The sequence below is a fragment of the Argentina silus genome (assembly GCF_951799395.1).
Source record: "Argentina silus genome assembly, chromosome: 17".
In the NCBI taxonomy this organism is placed as follows: domain Eukaryota; kingdom Metazoa; phylum Chordata; class Actinopteri; order Argentiniformes; family Argentinidae; genus Argentina; species Argentina silus.
Window position 1 is genome coordinate 4,860,179 of NC_139671.1, and position 19,725 is coordinate 4,879,903.

The following is a 19,725-nucleotide window of genomic DNA, read 5'->3' on the forward strand; positions in this document are numbered from 1 at the left end:
CTGGGGGTTCTCTCCCTATCCAGTGAAACGGATGTTTTGGATTGTTTGTTTGGATAGGGAGTATTCATTATAAAGGAGTGTCACCCTCCACGGGGTGGGTTTGGACATTGAGAAGCTATTGGACAATGTGGGAGGTCGATTTTGTGAGTCGGTTTCAGATTTAATGACTGGGTTGCTGTACTCAAGACAGAGCTGAGTAATGTTTCCCTTGCAACATTTGAATCTTTGCTGCTGTACTTCTGTAAATGGCTCAAAAGAGGAAATAATGCTCTGGTCAGCAATTCAAAAAGGTCATGATGGCTTTTCAGTGTCTCTCTTTTCGAGATGCCTAACCTTGCTTCTGGGGAAAACATGAATTGAAAGCAGAGCAAGCTTTAGTTTGACAGCCAGAATGTTCTTTCAGCTCAATTCTGAATACAGTCAAGGTGATGCTGTATATTAAGGCTATGGAGGAAAAATAATTGTGAATGGCAAAAAAAACAAAAAACCCTCAGGTTTCCCGAAGTGGTACAGAACATGAATGCATCAGAAAAGATTTCAAGGTTGATAAGACCATGTGTGTATTGATGCAGAACTGAGTGACTGACAGAATAGCTAGTAATCAAATCTAAATAAATCATTTTTCTATCCGAACAAAAACGCTGGAAATATTTCACTTCAGTGGGCCTTTAAGCGTTATATTATACAGGGAAAAACCTGACTGAGACGAGGGCCTCCTTTTCAGCAGGCTCCTCAAGAAGATGATCTCAAAGAATCAAAACTGGCAACCCTGAAGAAGGTCTACTGACCTTGGTTTATATGATCCTTTATATGATCCAGTACAGAGTTTGTAAGAATGCCAGTTAATGCCAGTTTTTATGTTCTATGAGTATTGAGTTGTTTCCATTAAAGCACCTGGAGAAACTACAGGTGTGCCAACATCCTATTTTGAAAAGAACATGTTCAACAAAAAGAATTTGCATCATAGACCTGCGATCTCATAGAATCCTGAGGATGACTGTGTACTTGCAGCACAGCAAAGACATGTTTCCCTCACATATCTACATTGGTGTGTCTCCTCCCTTGCACCCTACGCCTGTGAATTAGCATAGCCCAGAGACAATATCAATTAAGGTAAAGGATGAGGCTCCCACGCGTGAGGCGCGGGTCAATACCGCGCTAAACTAGCGTGGGCTGTGTGTTTGGGTAATTGGACTGATGAAGACGGATGTTGCGGAGTTCAGCACTTTTAGCCCGCGAGAGCAGGAGGGCTGCCACAGTAAAAATAGACGCATGGCTCTGGCACACAATACGAGGAGAAGAGGTCTTTAAACCTCCACTTGTGTTAATGAGAGAAAGAGACAAGGGGGGGGGAGAGGGGGAGAGAGATAGAAAGAGGGAGAGATGGGGGAGCAAGATGGGGGCGGAGCAAGCGAGGGAGAGAGCGGGGAGGGGTGAGAAAAGAAAGACAGAAACAGAGTGAGTGAGTGAGTGTGAGGGTGACAGAGAGAGAGAGAGAGTGAATGTAAAAGAGAGAGAAGGGGAGAGCAAAAAAAAAAATATCACCATCAGAGCAAAACATGAATGCTCACTTTCCACTGCAGTCGCAATGCAAATAGATTCCAATGGGATAACTGCATGCCTACCCTCCGCCCTCGTTGACTCCCATGAGATCTACCAGAGATTTGACTATACAGAGATACCCGGAATCACCGCCTTCAGGAGTAGCTCCTACGCTCACGGCCCGCCGCTGTTAAAATGTTACCATGGTTACAGTGGGACAGACGAACTTTGCAGCCTCAAAACACATTCAATTTCTACCTTCCTTTCAAAATACTTGGGAGCGTTTACTTGAGTCTGCCTTAGAGTGCCATACGGGCTGGGTTTACACTTCGGGGAGCCTTCCATTGGCCGCATTGTGCCAGGCAAACTCAATCAAGCAAAGCTCGGTATATGGAACCCAGGTCCGGAACACGGACGATAATTCCATAGAAGAACACTTACAGAGGAGGTGACCCGCCAGCATCGCATGCGCGTGACCTTGAAGCTGCCCTCCTTCATCTGATCGTTGGGCAGCTTGACGTGGAAGTTGAGCTCATTGTTGCCGGCGCTGACGACCACTTGGCAGCCCTTCTCGGGGAAGTCGGTGACACAGGCGTCAAACTTGATGTAGCCAAAGTACTTGAGCGTCTGACCTAGCCGAATAAACTGAGAGGGGGGGGGGAGATATCAACTGTCGGACGACCAACCTGGCAATGGCTTCATCCACACATTTGAAATAGTTTTGAAGAAAACAGTTGACAGTTATCCAACTAGTTGCTGTAATAGGCCATCTGAAAAAAATGTAGTATTCAGTGTTGCAAAAGGGGTTTATAGGACTAATTGTGTAACTAATACACCAACAGTTAATGCTCTGCTTCTATATAATTACGATACAGAGAACTGGCTGCATACAATTCCTCTTGCAGTCATTGCAAGCTGGTTGGGGAGACGGAACGACTATCTACATCTGGGAGATGTCCTTGCTTACTTCTTTCTTTGAGCCTTTCTCCTGCAGTGACTTGAGTTGTCTGTGTTGGTCTTTGTTGACTAGTATCCAGCCCCGCTCAATGTCAGACACCGTCTGGGGAGAAAAAGAATACAAAATCATCTTCCTGACAAGACAATTTTTATTGAACTCAAATGTGTTCCTTGTTTTTACAAGACAACACTTACTATTCCACTGTTTTACACACACACACACACACACACACACACACACACACACACACACACACACACACCTAAAATGCTTAAGAAAACATGATGTAGCTGCTGCTGCTGCTAAGGGGATTGTGCTATAAAAAGCAGCGGCTGCAGAGAGGAACTTGCATTAGGTTGCCAAACACAACTCCTCCGACACCCCCCCATAATAGGAGGCACCAGGGGAGGGGAAGAGTCAAGCTCTCTGGCAGACTTGGGTCCAAATAGTAATTGTTTTCCTTCGCTGAAAACAATTTAGCACAAAAATGCTATTTTGAGCCAGGTCTGCTCTCTTGTTCCCATCAGGCCAATTCTTCGGAGGGTTGAAATAGGAAAATAAGTTATTCTAAGACTATAAAGTGCATTAAATTTTAATACTGTTTGGAACAAATGACCAGCTCTGTCTTACACTACCACTAAGGACATTAAATAAGGTCAGAAGACTGATATAATAGTATTAACCTCAAACACCATGCATACGTTTTGTTTTGATTTGATTAACCTGTGTATACGTCTTCCCATGTGTAAAACAGTTGAAGTCAACAGACAAAAACAATCCCAGAACACAGTGACCTCAGTTTGACCTCTCACCTGAGCATATAGTAAGTTCAGGCCCACACGGTTATCCATCACGTCACTGTCATACGCCGTGTCCCAGTAGCTACACACACAGAAAAGAAAGAGAGATGCTAGCAGGATACGTACACATTTCTAATTCTAAAATGGGTTATTATCCCGTTGGGCAAAGCTATTTGGAAAATAGTCAATACCTTATACAGTCTGAAATGCATTCAATAAAATACAATTTGCAAAGGCGGAATAAAGAACCAATCGTGTTTGGCTATTAACAGCTTCCCTTCGGCATTTGATGTCTTGGATGAGGGACTGGTGTGTCTTTGTTGAACATATCATTTTATTAACTGTGGAAATGGACACCTGCTGGCTGTGTGCCTAGAATGAGGTGGAACAGTAATACCGGTACTTTCTCTTTTAATCGGCTAAGTGTGCTAACTAACTGCCCGTAGAGAAGTGAGAACACGACGGGGGACATCTGCAAAGACATTAGATTGGAAGAGCTCAGGTGAATGTTTCAAAAGCTGATATTTCCGAGGAGACATTTGGGAAAGCAGAGCATTTACGTTGGACTGTTGCTCAAATACATAAGAGCTTCATGTTCCCGACATCATTTTTTGCAGATTGATAAAAAAAAATGTCCTCGGAACGCCGACAAACGACACACAACGTTCTAAGAATGAGGCAGTTTTTCTTGACCATGTGACCTGACCAGGAAAGGCTCCTGGCCGTAATAACAGTTAACTCAAGAGATTCAGAGTGTCTATTAATGGGCAGGTGTACTATGATGGTGTACCGCATAGGCACCCATATCCCCAAAATGGACCGTTAGCAGCTACTCTCATGTCGTAAAGCCACGGATTGGACCTACAGCACGCATACTAGGATTATGCATTTCCTCCATCATATAGTCTCACTGAGTCATAAATCAGTTCCCCCGACAGTCTTTGCTGCATCTAACACCAGACACCCTGAAAGCGGAACTTCCTCATCCTCTTTTCGATAAGTCTGCGTTTCCTCTCATTAGCATTGCTTCGTCTCGACGTGTCTCTTTGACGGTGTAATCCAAGTGTGCAGTTTAACACCCCCTAATCTTCTGGGATGAGACTTCTGAATGAGGATGTGCAGCGTGGCGGGGACATTGGAGGATGAAGAAGTTTAGCCATAAAACGAACCAAGTTGCCTGGCTGCATTAGCAATTCATAGAACCCAGCAGGGGATGAGGAGGAGAGGAGGGAAGGGGGGAGGATAGAATCAAGACTGCCCTTTGATGCTTTTGTAGCAATAGATCCAATATGTAAGAATATATCATTATAATATAGGGTTCTATTAATAAATTAATCTATAATGGGCACCTAACTGGGATATAGTAACTCTGAATTTATCCTTTAAAAATAAATACCACTCAATTGAACAAATGGACCATTATTTAACATCTAAAACAATTAAGACATAAGACTATGCCATCACTCCAAACCACATATTTTCTACTTTTCTGAGCTGGACAGTCCCAGCAAACAGAAATCATTTCAACCTAATCCGGTTCCTGATCCTCTGAACTGGGGGTCTAATGTTTTCATACCCCCCTGGGTTCCTCCCCCTAGTTCTGCACAGAGAAACTCTCCACCAAAAAGTAGGTCAAGAGGACTAAGACTTTCCTTGAGGGAGACTGGGGTTAAAAAAAACAACATCCTGTTTACCTCAGTTGGGGCGGGTTGGGAGGGAGGAAGAGGAGTAGAGACGGTACTGCGAGCAGAGGAGAGGAAGAGGCGCGTTCGCAAACTTCAGAGAGGTCTCACGTTGCACACATGGCTTCCAGAGGTTAAGGAACAGTCCGATAGACTCATTGGGAGCCGTTTCATAGTTCGTTGTTGACATTGCTCTCGATAAACAGTCAGGCATACCTCTGTATGGTTTCACTTACATGGAACAGCTGGAGACATGCTGGAGCAATTCAGGTTAAGAGCCCTTGCCTCAATGGGGAGACGGTTAGAACCCCCAACTGTTTGGTAACATGTATAGTACTAGAAAATACAATAGCTTGTGGTTCAGTGTAACGGCTTCACAGTTACTACACAGAAGTCTTAAAGAGATAATTACAACGGTGGCCACATCTAAAGGAAATGCCAAGTCTGATAGTCAGTCCAAAGGATTTCATTTTAGGTCCTGCATGTCAAGGAGAGGGAGGGGTTCACTTAGGCCTTCACAATCAACACAACCCAATTTGTGTGAGTAAAGGAGATTCATAATTCACCCCTTCATCGGTTTCCATAGCCTTAAGTGGGCCCAGGGGACACTTTGAATGTTCCAGTGTATTGGCTATGCATTCTAATGGCCCGAACACACAGACTGCATCAAAATTGCAGACGGGATGGTAATGCAGAGTTCAAGCTGGGTCAAACAATTGACTGGCTGCATCTAAATGTCTAAAACAGCGTCTGAATAAAAGCTACCACTGTGGTAACTTTTAAAGCGACTTCCGCCGGAGGCATGGGTTGGTTAAACAAACCCCAGAGTCTATGAGCTTTCTTAGTTGCAACAACGTCTCTGGTTACAACCTAAAATAAAGCATAACAGCAATGGCGTTTTTTAACCCCAACATTTTGGTGGGGCCACTGTCAAAAATGCTCAGATGCATTCCAGTGGAACCACAGTCAAACAAAACACATCGCCCGTCATGGATGCAGTTGGATATTGCCTACATCGAGATATTAGCGGAATATATTTTAAGATTAAGAAATATGTTGAACTCTTTCTCGAGGGCGCAATCATGCAGCTTCTATTTCCAACATGTTAGCTTTCTGTTTGGCTATGACCACTTGCTATGTGACTACTTTTGCCAGTCCAATTTGCACGCAGCAGACCCCACGGGAAAACAATAGTAAAGATGCGGCAGACATCGAGGCATTTTGTCTTTCTCTGGCTGCAGCACCTTTTTGAACCAATAGGGACCATGGGGCCGGCGGAGCTTGCCTTTGACTCAATGGAGAGGCATAATTTAAGCATGTGCACAACCATTTTTAGCTCCCCTGCTACCCCCCTGTTAATAAAATATATTAAAAAAAATAAAAAATTATAATAATAATAATAATTTGCCTACTGGCATTACGACTGGCCCCTGGTGTGAGCATTGATTACTTCGTCTTATGATGACTGTTGGATAGATGATTCACTTACTTGAACAAATGTATTGTTGTACGTCGCTTTGGATAAAGGCATCTGCTAAATGCCATTAAAATAAACTTAAAGCCTACTACAGGAGGCTCGTTCTGTGCAGGGAGTGATTTTCAATGCGTCATAAGTCATGCTAATGTGTTTTTGTGACCTTCGTCATCCATCAGACACCTTGGCTGGTAGACCAAAACATTAATGCTATACCCTGCCTGTGTCACAGTGTGGGTGTCTCCTACCTTTTCCGCAGGACAACGTGGAACTCTGAGCTCCGCAGGCTGGTGACGGACACGTAAGGCAGCTCAAACTCCTGCAGCTTCCTCACAACTAACAGATAGAGAGGGGGGTGGGGTGTGGGTGGGGGGGGGGGGGGGGGGGGGCAGAGAGAGAGAGAGAGAGGGAGGGAGAGAAAGAAGCAGAAGAAGAGAGAAAGAGAGTGGGAGTGAAAGAGAGAGTGAGGAACAAGGAGGGATGAGCGCTGCATGATCCCAAGGACATTCAGATAACAATGATGACAACAAACAATGAGAGATGAGGAGGGTCCATCTGGACGGAACCCAGGAGGGTACAATCTGTGTGTGTGTGTGTGTGTGTGTGTGTGTGAGTGTGAGTGTGTGTGTGCGTGTGTGTGTGTGTGTGTGTGTGCGTGTGTGCGCGCAAGCTGCAGCTGTTGCGCGAGGCTCATTCTCCAGGGGGAATGGGGATATCACAGCAGCTGGCAATAACCGAGTTGTGTACCCTTCAAGGAATACGAGCAAAACACTACAAACAGAATGATTAAAAATTTAACGTCAGCCATTCAAGTCTGGAATGTGTTGCTTGCCTACCTTTTAGAGCCCGGAATGCTCAGCGCATGAGCTAACCAGAACAAACTGGAGCAACCAAAATGTCCCGTACGAATTCAAGGAATCTGAGCAACATTACACACTACAAACTGAACAACTCAAAATGTTGAATGTGTACCCTTGTGGGAACATAAGGAAGTCAAAAGTAAAACAAAAAATGGGAACACACAGTACGTACACTGCTCTCTTAGCTGCTTGTTCGTTCTGCTCGACAAGTCTTCACATATGGCACAGGGGCTCCTGATTTATATTGCTTGGAGAGCATTACAGTCCCTCTTGGGGCTTTGTGTCTGACGTGAAACAAATTCTAGCTGGAATGTGTCGATAGTTTGACAGAAGTACGCCAGCCTGGTTCTATCCAACAGTCTAGTTTGATTCCGTCTACAGACGGCACATATTCTTTTATATTGCTCACATTTTCAAAGTCAAACCCCAGGCCAAGAATGAACAGAATGCCTGCGATATATATCCACAGATTCCTCCGGCTTAGATTTGAGCACAACAGGGACTGCTTTCTGTCAGGAATGACAGGATCTGGCACTGAGGGTAGAAGAGAGTCTGGCAACTAAAAGTGGAAAAGCAGACCTAAGGGACGGCGGAGGGAGAGAAGAGGACCCCACTGGGGTGTGATAGGGCAAAGAGAGGAGGGATATCAGGAATGCATGCACACATGCACGCACAGCAAGAGGCAAAGATATGACACAAATAGTCTGACAGAGACAAAGACACAAACAGACTAAATAGTTAGACAGGCATGCTCTAATGTTATTTTACGGATGTTAAATCTAGTTTGAAGAAACCTTAGTCAAGTCCTAAATGTTTTTCTCATTATTTTCGCTACGGCCTTGAGGAAGAAAATATGATAACTACAAACACAGATTGCAATTTCAAAGCATAATTGCACACCATCCATGCTTCAATATCACTGTTGAATACAAATATGAATGCTAACATACTGATATCCTCTAAATAAACAAAAGTATTTACAAAACCATGCAGGCAAAGCTAATATCCATCTTATTCTGTTTTGAGTGTAATTACTGTAGGACTACAAATTGAGGGCCAGATTTGCTAAGCTTTTGTACCAGTGCCAAGACAGCTCCTGAAGTCCTAGAGGGGGATTTAGAATAAGAATGAAAACTCAGAGCTAAACCATGAAATGTTGTTTATAACATGTCACCCGTGTGACATGTCCTATTCCTAAAAAGTTTAGTCTGCCTTTTAAGTTGAATTCCCTCTAGGGAAAATAAACATTATGCAGCTATCTGCACTGGTGCAAGGCCTGCCATATGAATGGATCCTTAGCGTGTCTTATTCGTAAACACCGCACAAGTTAAATGCTACACTTTATATCGTATCTCATGTATAAATGATTCCTATTTTCAAATCAAAGTTCATCAATCATTATTTATTAACTAGCCTTAGTTGTCATACACAGGTTTTGGCTTCAACTTTTGTTTCCTGGGAAATGGACCTTGGTTGGTCTGATAAAACAATGTGAGCCAGTTTATCTCAGAACTCTGAGTACATCCAGTTTCCAAACTATAGTCAAACACTAAACACTATCCATTGTTGACCTGATCATTTCTGTTACTGAGATATATATATATATATATATATATATATATATATATATATATATAGAACATGCTAGGGGCTGTCTATAACAGTACATGGGTCTCAAGACATTGCAGACTCGAGGGTTATTGCATGGTTTTCATTCCTAACCAACCTTAGGATGGGAGAGTTAAGGTTGAAAGGTCAATACTTACATGTTAAGCCCCCATCGACTCCTTCCCGGACCAGGAAGAGATTGAAGTAACCAACCAGGTCATCTGGGAGGTCAAGCTTTGATGCAACGGCCTGCACATGAGAAGTGAAGTCAAAACATGTCAGTCATTTACTTCTGTGGCTGAATGAGGTCTGGTTCTGGAGGTAATATTTCCTCATAAGTCATATTTAAACACGGGGTAGTTAAGCCATTTTCTTCACTGAATGACAGTTATACAGCTCTGAAGTCCAACTTATTTCAATAGTATCATGGAGAAAATGGTCTATGGTCAACTTATTCTCGTAACAACCGTTTATGAAGAGCACTTGACTTTTATAGCTTTGGGAAACAAAGGGCAGCTGTTGCTGTGTTGCACAGGGTAACAACTGCCGTGTGTCTCCATGTTGGAGTGTGTGGAGTGCGTGTTTTTGCTTTTAGGTCAAGAGAGATGTTATTATGCTTGGCAGACTTTCTCTCCCCCTCTAGCCTTCTCTCAAGTGTTTTCAACGTAACAGTGTTTGCATGTGTTATATGTGCGATGACCAAGATAAGACCTGTCGTACTCTGTGATCACATCCTTATGGCAGAGTGATCCCGTCAAAGCAATCCTACAGGTTTCCTGCCACTGCGATCTAATGTATGGGGTAACTATTGAAATTCTTTGTATGGAATACAGATACCACATAGTTCCGCCATGCTTACCGATCAATTGAAAGCTTTTACAATGAAACAATTAGCATGAATGTTGCTCACATAGAGGAAAGAACTGAATCTGGACTACGAGTCAGCACGTTCATGTCCCCGCCTGTTTACCTCAAGGACGTCTTCTGTCTGGTCTGATGTCAGGATGTTGACCTTGACCTTCTGGCCGTTGGACAGGTAAATCTCCAGGGGAACCTCCTCTGTAGGTATCTGCTGGGTTTCCTGAGACATTAAGAATGGGTTACATGACTAGCAGTCATGACGGTCAGGACTTTAAGTCAGTACAAAGGAGTTATAGGTCTCCAGTTATGACGGAAGATAGAGGGTTGAAGCCCCTAGGATCACTTTAAAAGGCACGGTAAGAGTATACCTGCATTGAAGGTTTGCATAAAAAGTACAACGTTTTATAACACACTCTGTATACTAATTGGTAACATAGTATTAATTATATTTTCGATCCTTGTGCAATTCAAATCCTGTCCTTAATTTACAGTCGGACAACATCCAAGCCATGTTCATTGATTATATGGGCATATGCAGTATTGTCCAGATTTGTCACTGAATAATACAGTACATAGAGCCTCTTACGGCATAGAAAACCTCATCCTTCCCTCTCCCTGTCTTTCATGCTTGGGGAAACCATCTTTAATCTTCCCTTTTCCCCTGCTGCTTGACAAGGGGTCTCAAAGTGCATCTCGATCACCAGGGCAGTGATGAAATGACAAGGCCGGGCGGTAACTAATTTTCTACTTCCCACCTGCTGTCTTCACAGCACGAGACAGAGGGAGAAGGAAGGGCGGGAGAGAGGGGGAAGGAGGAAGGGCGGGAGAGAGAGGGAAGGAGGAAGGGCGGGAGAGAGAGGGAAGGAGGAAGAGACGCAGAATAGGCACGACTTGACTGCACAATGATGAATCTGGTCACAGGGGTCAGGAGATTTACACTATCCTAGCAACACAGGTCACCACATGAGCGATCGCTCTCAATTCCAGCTCCCGCTATGAGCCAATAGCAAAACCTCTCTGAGGAGCCCACACTGATGAATATTCATTCTAATCAATCTAATTTCAATGTTCTATGCATACAAGCATACGAAAAAGCCTTTTAGCTACAGTACAAGGGCCCACAATAACCAAAACTAAGATTAGGGTATTTGTGCTCATCTCCATGCTTAGTGAATAAGGAAAATAAAAACATTTCCCAATTCAATAATTTCTCTCGTCATGTTTTGGAATATTGATAAAAAAACTGTTACAAAAAAAATTCACTAGGATTTATGATAACTCGTCTTGTTTTTCCAATACCTAAAACATCTGTTCATGATTCATTTATAACATTACAACATGGTCACTGGGTGTAACTTTGTTGTAAAATTTTAGTAAGAGTAGGGAGGTTCTTTCTTCATAGTGATGTGCCTGAAATAATCATTTCACACTTACATACATGCACACAGAATAGTATTTAAATACACGTGCACACAGAATCAGATTACAACGTGTAATACAGTGAACCATGACAAACATAAAGAATATGGCCAACTCACCTCCTAAGTCAAACTGTGGCCAAAAGCAATTACAAAGACTGCAAGCAATTACTGAGTCAGCCTCTTGGCTCATAAGAGCCATGGCCTCCTCATGAGTCTGCCTACGTAACAGAAAATAGTTTGGTGGAAGTGGTACCAACCTGCTGGGCCTTTCTTAAAAAGCTGTTGAACATTTCGCTGGCTCCAAGCATGGGGTCCTGACGAACTGTGAGGGCGGGGAAAAGAGGATGGGTATTGTCATAAAGGCAACATAATCTCTACATTGGTCACACACTCACCATTCTGTGTGAATGTTTGAGGGTTGTTTTAGATGTTTTTAAATGTTTGATGTTTTCTTCACTCTGTATTATATGTTTCATAGTATATAAATGGGATCACAAGGGCACTATACGACTCATATCTGAGGATACAAACCTCATGTTCCTCATGAAAAGGAGCACATCGGGCCCTCAATGAATAGCTAACTGGTCATCTGGCCTGGCTTCAAGTATCTGTAAATTATTATAGACCAGGAACCAATTAAATGTGACATGTCTCAGGATCTGAGAAACGAGGCCATTTCTACAAATATTTACTTTGTCCAGTTTGTTTATTAAACTGTTCTATTCCATTTAGGAGGCTGAGGTTGATTGTGCAGAGCAATAACGTGACAGTGTTGGAGAGCACAAACACAAGTGTAGATGGAGAGAGTCCTGGCCTATGTCCACTGTTTACTTTCATGCTTGTTGCAGTGTGTTTGAAAACAGACATCAGAGCTGGCCACTACAGATGCTCTGGGCTGAACGAGTCAATTCACTCTGAGCAGATTGTGTTGTTTGAGGCAGTTAATTTTCCATAACCGCGTTAAAAACCATGATGTAACCAAGTTAGCATCCAGCCAAGAACACCGTGTGTGTGTGTGTGCTCCCAGACTATGAGCAAATACGCTCCCCAACAAGGCTTAGTTTGTTCTGCCGTAACTGCCAGTGGTCGAGCGGATTAAAACAAATGTTCTGCGTTGCTGCCAGTATCACTCCATTGGCTTTGTGTGTACGGCCAAAGTTCACCCTTGACCTGCTTGGGAAATGTCATGCAATAGCTGGGGCCGCCTAGGCTGGGATATATGTCTCTTGGGGCCTTTAACTTGAGAAGTTAGTTGAGAAAGACTCAAATGTTGCCAAAGAAAATCGAGTATATATATATAAAACACTTCTGAAAAAGACATTGTCCAAACGGTGAGTAATTCATTTTGGAGTACTTTGAACTATTCACTCAACCCCGCGTCTATTAAGTTTCTCTGAATATCATCCTAAAGAATAAATAACATGTTCATAAATGGGCCTGAGCGCTGAACAGTGTGAGGATGTCTGGTTTCACACGTGTCAAGATCGCTCCAAGTCCCGGTTTGCTTTGTGCTCAGAGCTCTGATGTGGCATAGAGAGACCAGTCTCAGCCTGCATGGTGCCCAGAACCACACCAGGGGTAAGTCAGGCAGACAGCCTTGGGTCAAAGTGGCTAACAATGTTCCAAGGGAGACATGAGAAGCTACTGTCTATTGTACCCCCCCCCCCCCTCCTTCCCTCCTTCCCTCAGGAAAAAGACAATGCCCAAAAACACAGCGTACCAGCTTGCATGTATTTCTCCAGCTGTTCTCTTCTCTGTTCCACCTCTGCAGGCGTCAGTGTGAAGATCTTCTTTGGGGGAAATGCGGGCACCACATTGTTGCCATACTCTTTCTTTATCTGTGGGGACACAAAGACAATTATGGTGATGTCAATAAGTGTATAGTTTAGTAGGCCAATGTTGCGTCTAAGTCAGCCATTGTTTTTCAACATTGATTGTGGGAACCTAATCTGTAGGATTTCATTCCAACTGAGCATAAATGACTGCTTGTTTCAAGGGAACTAATGAACTGAAAAACATCAATTTCTGAAATATTGTAACACAGATTCACAGAAATCGTATTTAGTTGGAATGTTTGATATTCAAATTATTTGATTAGGACATTTAATTGAGCTTTTGTTTTAGCCTTAATTAGTTGAAATGAAAACCTGCACACATCTTCACAAGTTCCCAGGACCAGACTTGAAGAACCCTGTTTTACTCATAGTGGTGTATGCGTGCAGTTGAAGATGAATCACAGGTTTATTTCAAGCCTGGTTTGGTGGATAGCTGGATAGTTTCCATGCATAACATATGCTCACGTCTGGATGTCTAGCCATGCTTAGTTTATTTAGTGTCTTAGAGGTCTCTTCAAATCATTCATTCACATTGAAGTTGGATTTTTTTCATCGTTAGAAGATCTCTGGCTTTGAACATTAAAGTTTCAACTAAACCCTTGCATTGGTAGGATCAACAAAGATTAAATGATGTCTAATTCTGATCTATGCATCGCTGTGGGCCAAAGGTCTGTGCCATAAAGACACATCAGTAGGGCCAGCAGTTTTTCCATACAAGTTATAAGCCATAGGTAGAGTCCAGAGTTTTTCCTGGTGATGTCTGCAGTGACTGCAGAGTCACTACCGATCTCCCGCCGTAGATTGAAAACACATCTCTTCAGGCTACATCTTAACAGTCCCATTGTATCCATGAATTTCTGAGTCAGACGTTCTAGCTAACCTTTTGTCATAGCATCATCAGCTTGGGTACTGCTCCATGCAGGTTTGTTTACTCTCATGAAGAGAGCGGAATGGACCACTTTGATAAAGTTTGTCTTGGGGAGGGGGAGGGCTGGGATAAACCATTACTAGAAATTACAGTGGTTGGCAAGCAGAAAGTGCAGGGGGTATTCTAACAGTATGTTTTAAGAATGCTTTTCACAGTGAATTTTTGTATGTTTTTGTAAATATAAGAAATATAACTGAGTATAACAAAAATAATTCAGTAGATGATCAAACTGTGTCACAAGTTAGATTGAACAGCAACTCACTGATATCAATATGCAGTGCAACATGTGAAATTCTCATCTGGCGAAATTCTCAAGTATTTACTCAATGGAGATCATTTCATTATTTATTAAGGCATTATTTATTATTATTATTATCAGCATTAAGAGCATCTTTTTGCTATTGTTTTCCAATGAAATGTGCTAAAAAGGAATTCTGTAAAAGAATTAAAAAAATCTGCAGATATCAGTTATCTGTGAATTTTACCCGCCATAAATCGGCATCAATATCTGACACAAAAATCCAGAATCGGTCAGTCTCTAGTCATGTCACATGGTTGGGAAAGCATCACAAAGATGGAGCACACTGCACACGAGAGAATGTGCAGCCCTTTGGTTTTTTCCGATGCACTGGACGATGTCGCTCACGAATACAAATCAACCTCAGTCGCCGCAGATACTTCACGCTCGTGACAGATCAGGATCCACTAAAGTAGACACGGCTGCAAACTTACAGAGCCATTCCCCAACTGCCACTTGGAATAACTGTCAATTCAACATAGACTTTCAACCAGCATCAGGGATCTGGTTGAAAAGGGTTTTTCCCCATAGTATTTACTGAAGACTACAGATGAGCTTGAGGAACTAAAATGCTCGGGGAAAATACGCAGGGGAGGATTATTTACAAAACGGCACCATTAACATTCAAATTTTGTCAGAGGTAATTGGATGGAGCTGCGCTGCAATCACCAAAGGGGTTGGCAGGGGATACGTGCACCATGGCAACCCCTGTGGGGTAGTCGTCTGATCTGACCATGTCTTCCCCGTGCCCTGTTACCTAGCAACAGACTGGATAACAGCCTTGAAGACTGACACCAAAGTTTGCCCTTTCCTTGATAATGTATTCATATATGGCTGAGACTGATTGTGTACCGCTTCATAAGGATTGGTTTGTGAGATGTGTCACAGCGCCTAGCATTGCCCAGGTGACGGAAAGTGTTTCTAGGCACCAACTGAGCCCTTCCTCAGGCCTGTTTACCATCAATTCATTCGACATTGATGCCCTTCTGGGTGTAATCCTGTTCTGAGCTCTCTTGCTGAGGACATAGCATTTTCAACAGCTTTCCCCTTTTGCCTCTATACCAATACGGAGCTACCCTTGCATTTCTTCTGCTGTAGCACCTTTTGGCTGGAGAGTCAAACTGTTCCAATTATCAGCAGGTGAAGTGAGAAAGACGTGAAAAGGCCAAGAACATTCCTTCCATGTCGCCCCCTCCCCACCTTTTCTACTCCACTGGCTGTTTACTTGAACCCCAGAGCCAGAGGAAGGCTGGACATCAAGCAATTGTGGCTGTAATTGTTAGTGACATCACGCACGGCATGTCGACTGTGTGTAGGAAATGGTAGAAGACACAGAGGTGATGTTTTGACATTCCCAGCAGCGTTTCCCCTACCAGTGCGTAGGTGGGTTGGGCCCTGCTGTCTAGCTTGGTTGCCCCCCCTGCCTGACTTTAAAAAATTGTCTTTAAAAAAAAAAAAAAAAAAAAGGCCAGGCGGCTCTGTGACACCACATTATCCGACTAAGCTAAAGCCATGAGCGCCAACTTGAACCATCGGGTCCTGAGTAAAATAAATCTAAAAAGGACATATTGTGAGGTCACAAAGAGCCCCCAAACCACTGGACCGTTGCACTGCGATTCCATGAGAACTCCAGTGAGCCGGCTCAGCCTACCTGTTCGTGTAGGCCCAGGAGCTGGCTGTAGCGTACCCGACAGTGCAGGACACCATTGACATGGATGTTGTAGGCCTGTGAGAGAGAGAAGAAAAAACAGTGAGGACCAGCTTCTACCTGGGGTAGAAAGAGACAGAGCAAAGGGTCTGCAACATTACAAAGAAACTGTGCCTCAGAAGGTCCGGATCGATTTGATCCAAATGCCTTACATGGTAGCAGACACCAACATGTCACGTGCCTTTTGTGCATCTGTGGTATTCGGCTTTTCTTATGACCTTTGTATTAATTAAAAAAGGTAGACTCAGCGATATAATCATGTCACAGAATAGAGGGGCGACTTCCGGCGCAGATAACTAGCCGAATTGAATCAATTCAATCAGGAGCCTTTTTTGTCACGTGGGTAACACGTAGCATTGCTTGTGCATTCAAGTGAAACTTCTTACTTGGATAAAGCTGAAACACCTGAAAAGTGATTCCACTTCCTGTGAAAACGTCATATTGCTAAGTCTACCTTTGACTCTTGCATTCTAGCTCAATCTACTGGTCTTTCAGGGAATTATATTCAATTAGTATTCATTAAAACAGTGGGGAATCATACAGTAGTAGTTACAAACCACTGCATCAACATCCTCACCAAGCACCGCATCAACACCCTCATTTAACGCTTGGATAACATTGTTGTTGAGGACAGTGGGGAAAGCAAAGCCAGCAAATCACACAAACATGTAGCGCTAGTAACTTACAGTGAGAATGCTGACACGTGTTCACACTTCTACAAAAAGGACATCAATGGATTTATCTTCATCATGAAAGAGCGCACTGACACATACACTCACTGGGCACTTTATTAGGAACACCTGTACACCTTCTCGTGGTGGAGGTGGTGTAATGGTGTGGGAAATGTTTTCTTGGCACACTTTGGGTGCGTTAATACCAATCAATCATGGCTTGAATGCCACAGCCTATTAGAGTATTGTTGCTGACCATGTGCATCCCTTCATGGCCACAATTTACCCATCTTCTAATGGCTACTTCCAGCATGATAATGTACCATGTCACAAAGCAAAAGTCGTGGCCTTCATTCTGAATCCAATAGAACACCTTTGAGGTGTGGTAGAACGGAAGATTCACAGCTTGAAAGTGCACCTGAAAAATCCGCAGGAATTATGTGATGCAATCATATCATCATGGACCAGAATCTGCCACAATGCCACAAAGAATTGAGGCTGTTTTGAGAGTAAAGGGAGGCCTTACCCAGTATTAGTATAGTGTTCCTAATAAAGTGCACGTCCAATGTCTTTTTAAAGTTTCAAAGGCATTTCTTGTGTTTTGTGAGTTGTTGTCAATTTCCCTTTTTAATGTTATACACTGTATAAGTTGATAAAATAATACATTATTGCCTTAACAAGAGTGTCTATTGTATATGTCTACCTTTGTTTACCTATTTTAACTACATCATCATGTACAGAATGACATTCAAATGCAGGAATAATGCATTTCTGTAGGGGACCCATTTAGTAATTACTGGATCCACTTCACTTACTGCAGCTCAACAACGAAGAGAGATGTTTTCAAACTCAAGGTATCATATGATAGCTTACACCACACTCTTTCTGCAGACATATTTGAATCTTAATTTGGGGCTTAGGGGAAATGTGGTTACATAAAAAACCCAGGGAGACATTCTGTTACCAAACTTTGAAGCTGCATAGTTGTTAAAGTAAATGTTTTTTTTTTTTAAATGTTCAGTTGGAATTGTTAGAAGTAGTCCTTGTGCATAGAGGTTGTATAGTTTGTTCAACTTTGATAAATGTTTTTTGTTCGGCATATGTTTGAAAGCCAAACAAAACAACAACAACAAAATTGTGTCCCAGGGTCATTCTGTTACCGTGGAATTGCCCTGCAGCAGAGTGACTGCAAGAGGAAAGTTTGGAGAAAAAAGGATCTGCCCAAGATTTACAGCATACCACCTTGTCTGCTTGAGTACAAGCAAATGCCTCCAAATTAATTGGACGGCGATTCACCATACAGTAAGACAATGACCCAAAACATATTGCCATAGGACCATGGGAGTTATTCAAGGCCAAAAAGTGGAAGGTTCTAGTATAGCCAAGTCAATCTCCACATTTAAATCCAATTGAACCAATTGATCATTTGCTGAAGAGGGGACTTAAGGCAAAAAACCCTCAAAAACAAACAACTGAAGATGGCTGCAATTTAAAATCCAAACCGTTACAGTACAGAGCAAAAAGAAGAAACAATGCTTCCTTTTCCCAATACTTATAGCGGGCACTGTACATTTACTTGGATGTAGAAAGCTAGATATCGGCCTAAACTAGATAAATTGAAAGTCTCCACTCGACAGTATGATTGCTTTGCAATTTAAATGAGGAACAAACACAGTGGATAAATCTAATTCAGAAGGAGATAATTTAGTTACGGAATAGAGACTCAGTTCTCATTTCCCACAATACTGCCTTGAAGCAAAATCAATCACCCTTCCTCTGTAAACACTACTTGCACCATCTTCATTTTCATCAAGGAAGCTAGATGAATGAAGTGTGAATTTGCCTCGCCAACACTTCTGACATTCAATTCCACCTTAGCTCCAATAGGGAACGCATAAATTCCATCTTTTATCTTAACATATGTTGCTTACAGTCCATGACGCAGTGGTCAAAACACACAATGAGGAATGTATGGGTGTGTTTCATAGCCCCACTCCTCAACTACCGTTTGTTTTGACAAGAAAGATGATTGGCTCCTTCTCGGCAACAGTAATGTTTTGGAATCAACAACACAATTATGTGACTGAGATCAAATTTAGCATGCAATCACAGAGAGGCCAGTTAATTTAAACTGCTATTTTCAATTGTTCACAGTTTCATCAATACACATTTCTGAGGACATTGACTATAAATATTTCCTCAAACGCTGTGAAATGATATTATGGTAACAAACCACACAACTCCTGCTTCTCCTCAACCATTTAACAGACAATATTTTTAATCACCCGCATGCCCATGTTTCTAACCATGTTCTATCATGGACTTTCAGCTACTTTTCTGATCTATACATATACAACATATTGCAGGAATGCCAGTGGCGGTTCTCGACTTCAATGACAGCACCAGCACCAACAGTGTGAACTGTGCCCTCAGGAGAAGTTGCTTAAATGCCAAAGTTGGCCTCTTTAGCTGGATAAGCATTTTCGGTGATCGGTGCTAGAGGACTTCCGTGTGTGTGCTGCCACTGGATTGAAATCTAGATACGTACGCCATTTTGATAACATTAGAGAACCATTATTTCTCTCAAATGTTGACTGACTAACCCTAACCCACTCAGCCTAAATTATTTGTATGATATGAAAACATCCTTAAACTCAAGTACCGTAGAGGACAGGTTTTAGCCAGGGATCAGAGGAAGCGCATACATTGGCAGGAGAACTTTCCTGTTTGAATGTCAAAGGCTTACAAACTCAGTCAGCACTTTCATCTTCTGTCCTTCTGTTCATTCCCTATGAATATTTACAGTCAACATGCTGTGTCATCTGTCAAAACAAAACCAGTTTCGGACGACCCCAGAGTAAAAGGATGCTAGTGGTTCAACCATACAATCGAGCAGCTGGAGTATGCTATTGGTCAGATGGTATTGGAATGTACTAAACCCTCTCAACACATAGCTTACAGCCAGGGAAAGCATTGTGTACAGTCAAATAATTTTCTTTTTGCAAAAGATGCATATGTAAGCAAAAATAATTGTGCAGCGTTAGGCAGGAAGGAAGGATGAGTAAGTAATACTTCTGCG

At 42.6% G+C, this 19,725-nt stretch overlaps 1 protein-coding gene across 2 annotated transcripts in view; it reads right to left on the bottom strand.

The window, feature by feature from the left end:
• Positions 1 to 19,725, bottom strand: part of snx17 (sorting nexin 17) — a 29,137-nt gene that overhangs the window by 5,641 nt on the left and 3,771 nt on the right. For both annotated transcript variants that reach the window (XM_083688674.1, XM_083688673.1), the window contains exons 2-10: positions 15,919 to 15,993; positions 12,927 to 13,044; positions 11,464 to 11,528; positions 9,895 to 10,005; positions 9,083 to 9,173; positions 6,705 to 6,792; positions 3,313 to 3,382; positions 2,510 to 2,602; positions 1,984 to 2,187 (exon numbers count right to left, since the gene is read on the bottom strand). In XM_083688674.1, the coding sequence (XP_083544800.1) occupies positions 1,984 to 2,187; positions 2,510 to 2,602; positions 3,313 to 3,382; positions 6,705 to 6,792; positions 9,083 to 9,173; positions 9,895 to 10,005; positions 11,464 to 11,528; positions 12,927 to 13,044; positions 15,919 to 15,993 (915 nt within the window). The remainder of the gene's footprint in view (positions 1 to 1,983; positions 2,188 to 2,509; positions 2,603 to 3,312; positions 3,383 to 6,704; positions 6,793 to 9,082; positions 9,174 to 9,894; positions 10,006 to 11,463; positions 11,529 to 12,926; positions 13,045 to 15,918; positions 15,994 to 19,725) is intronic.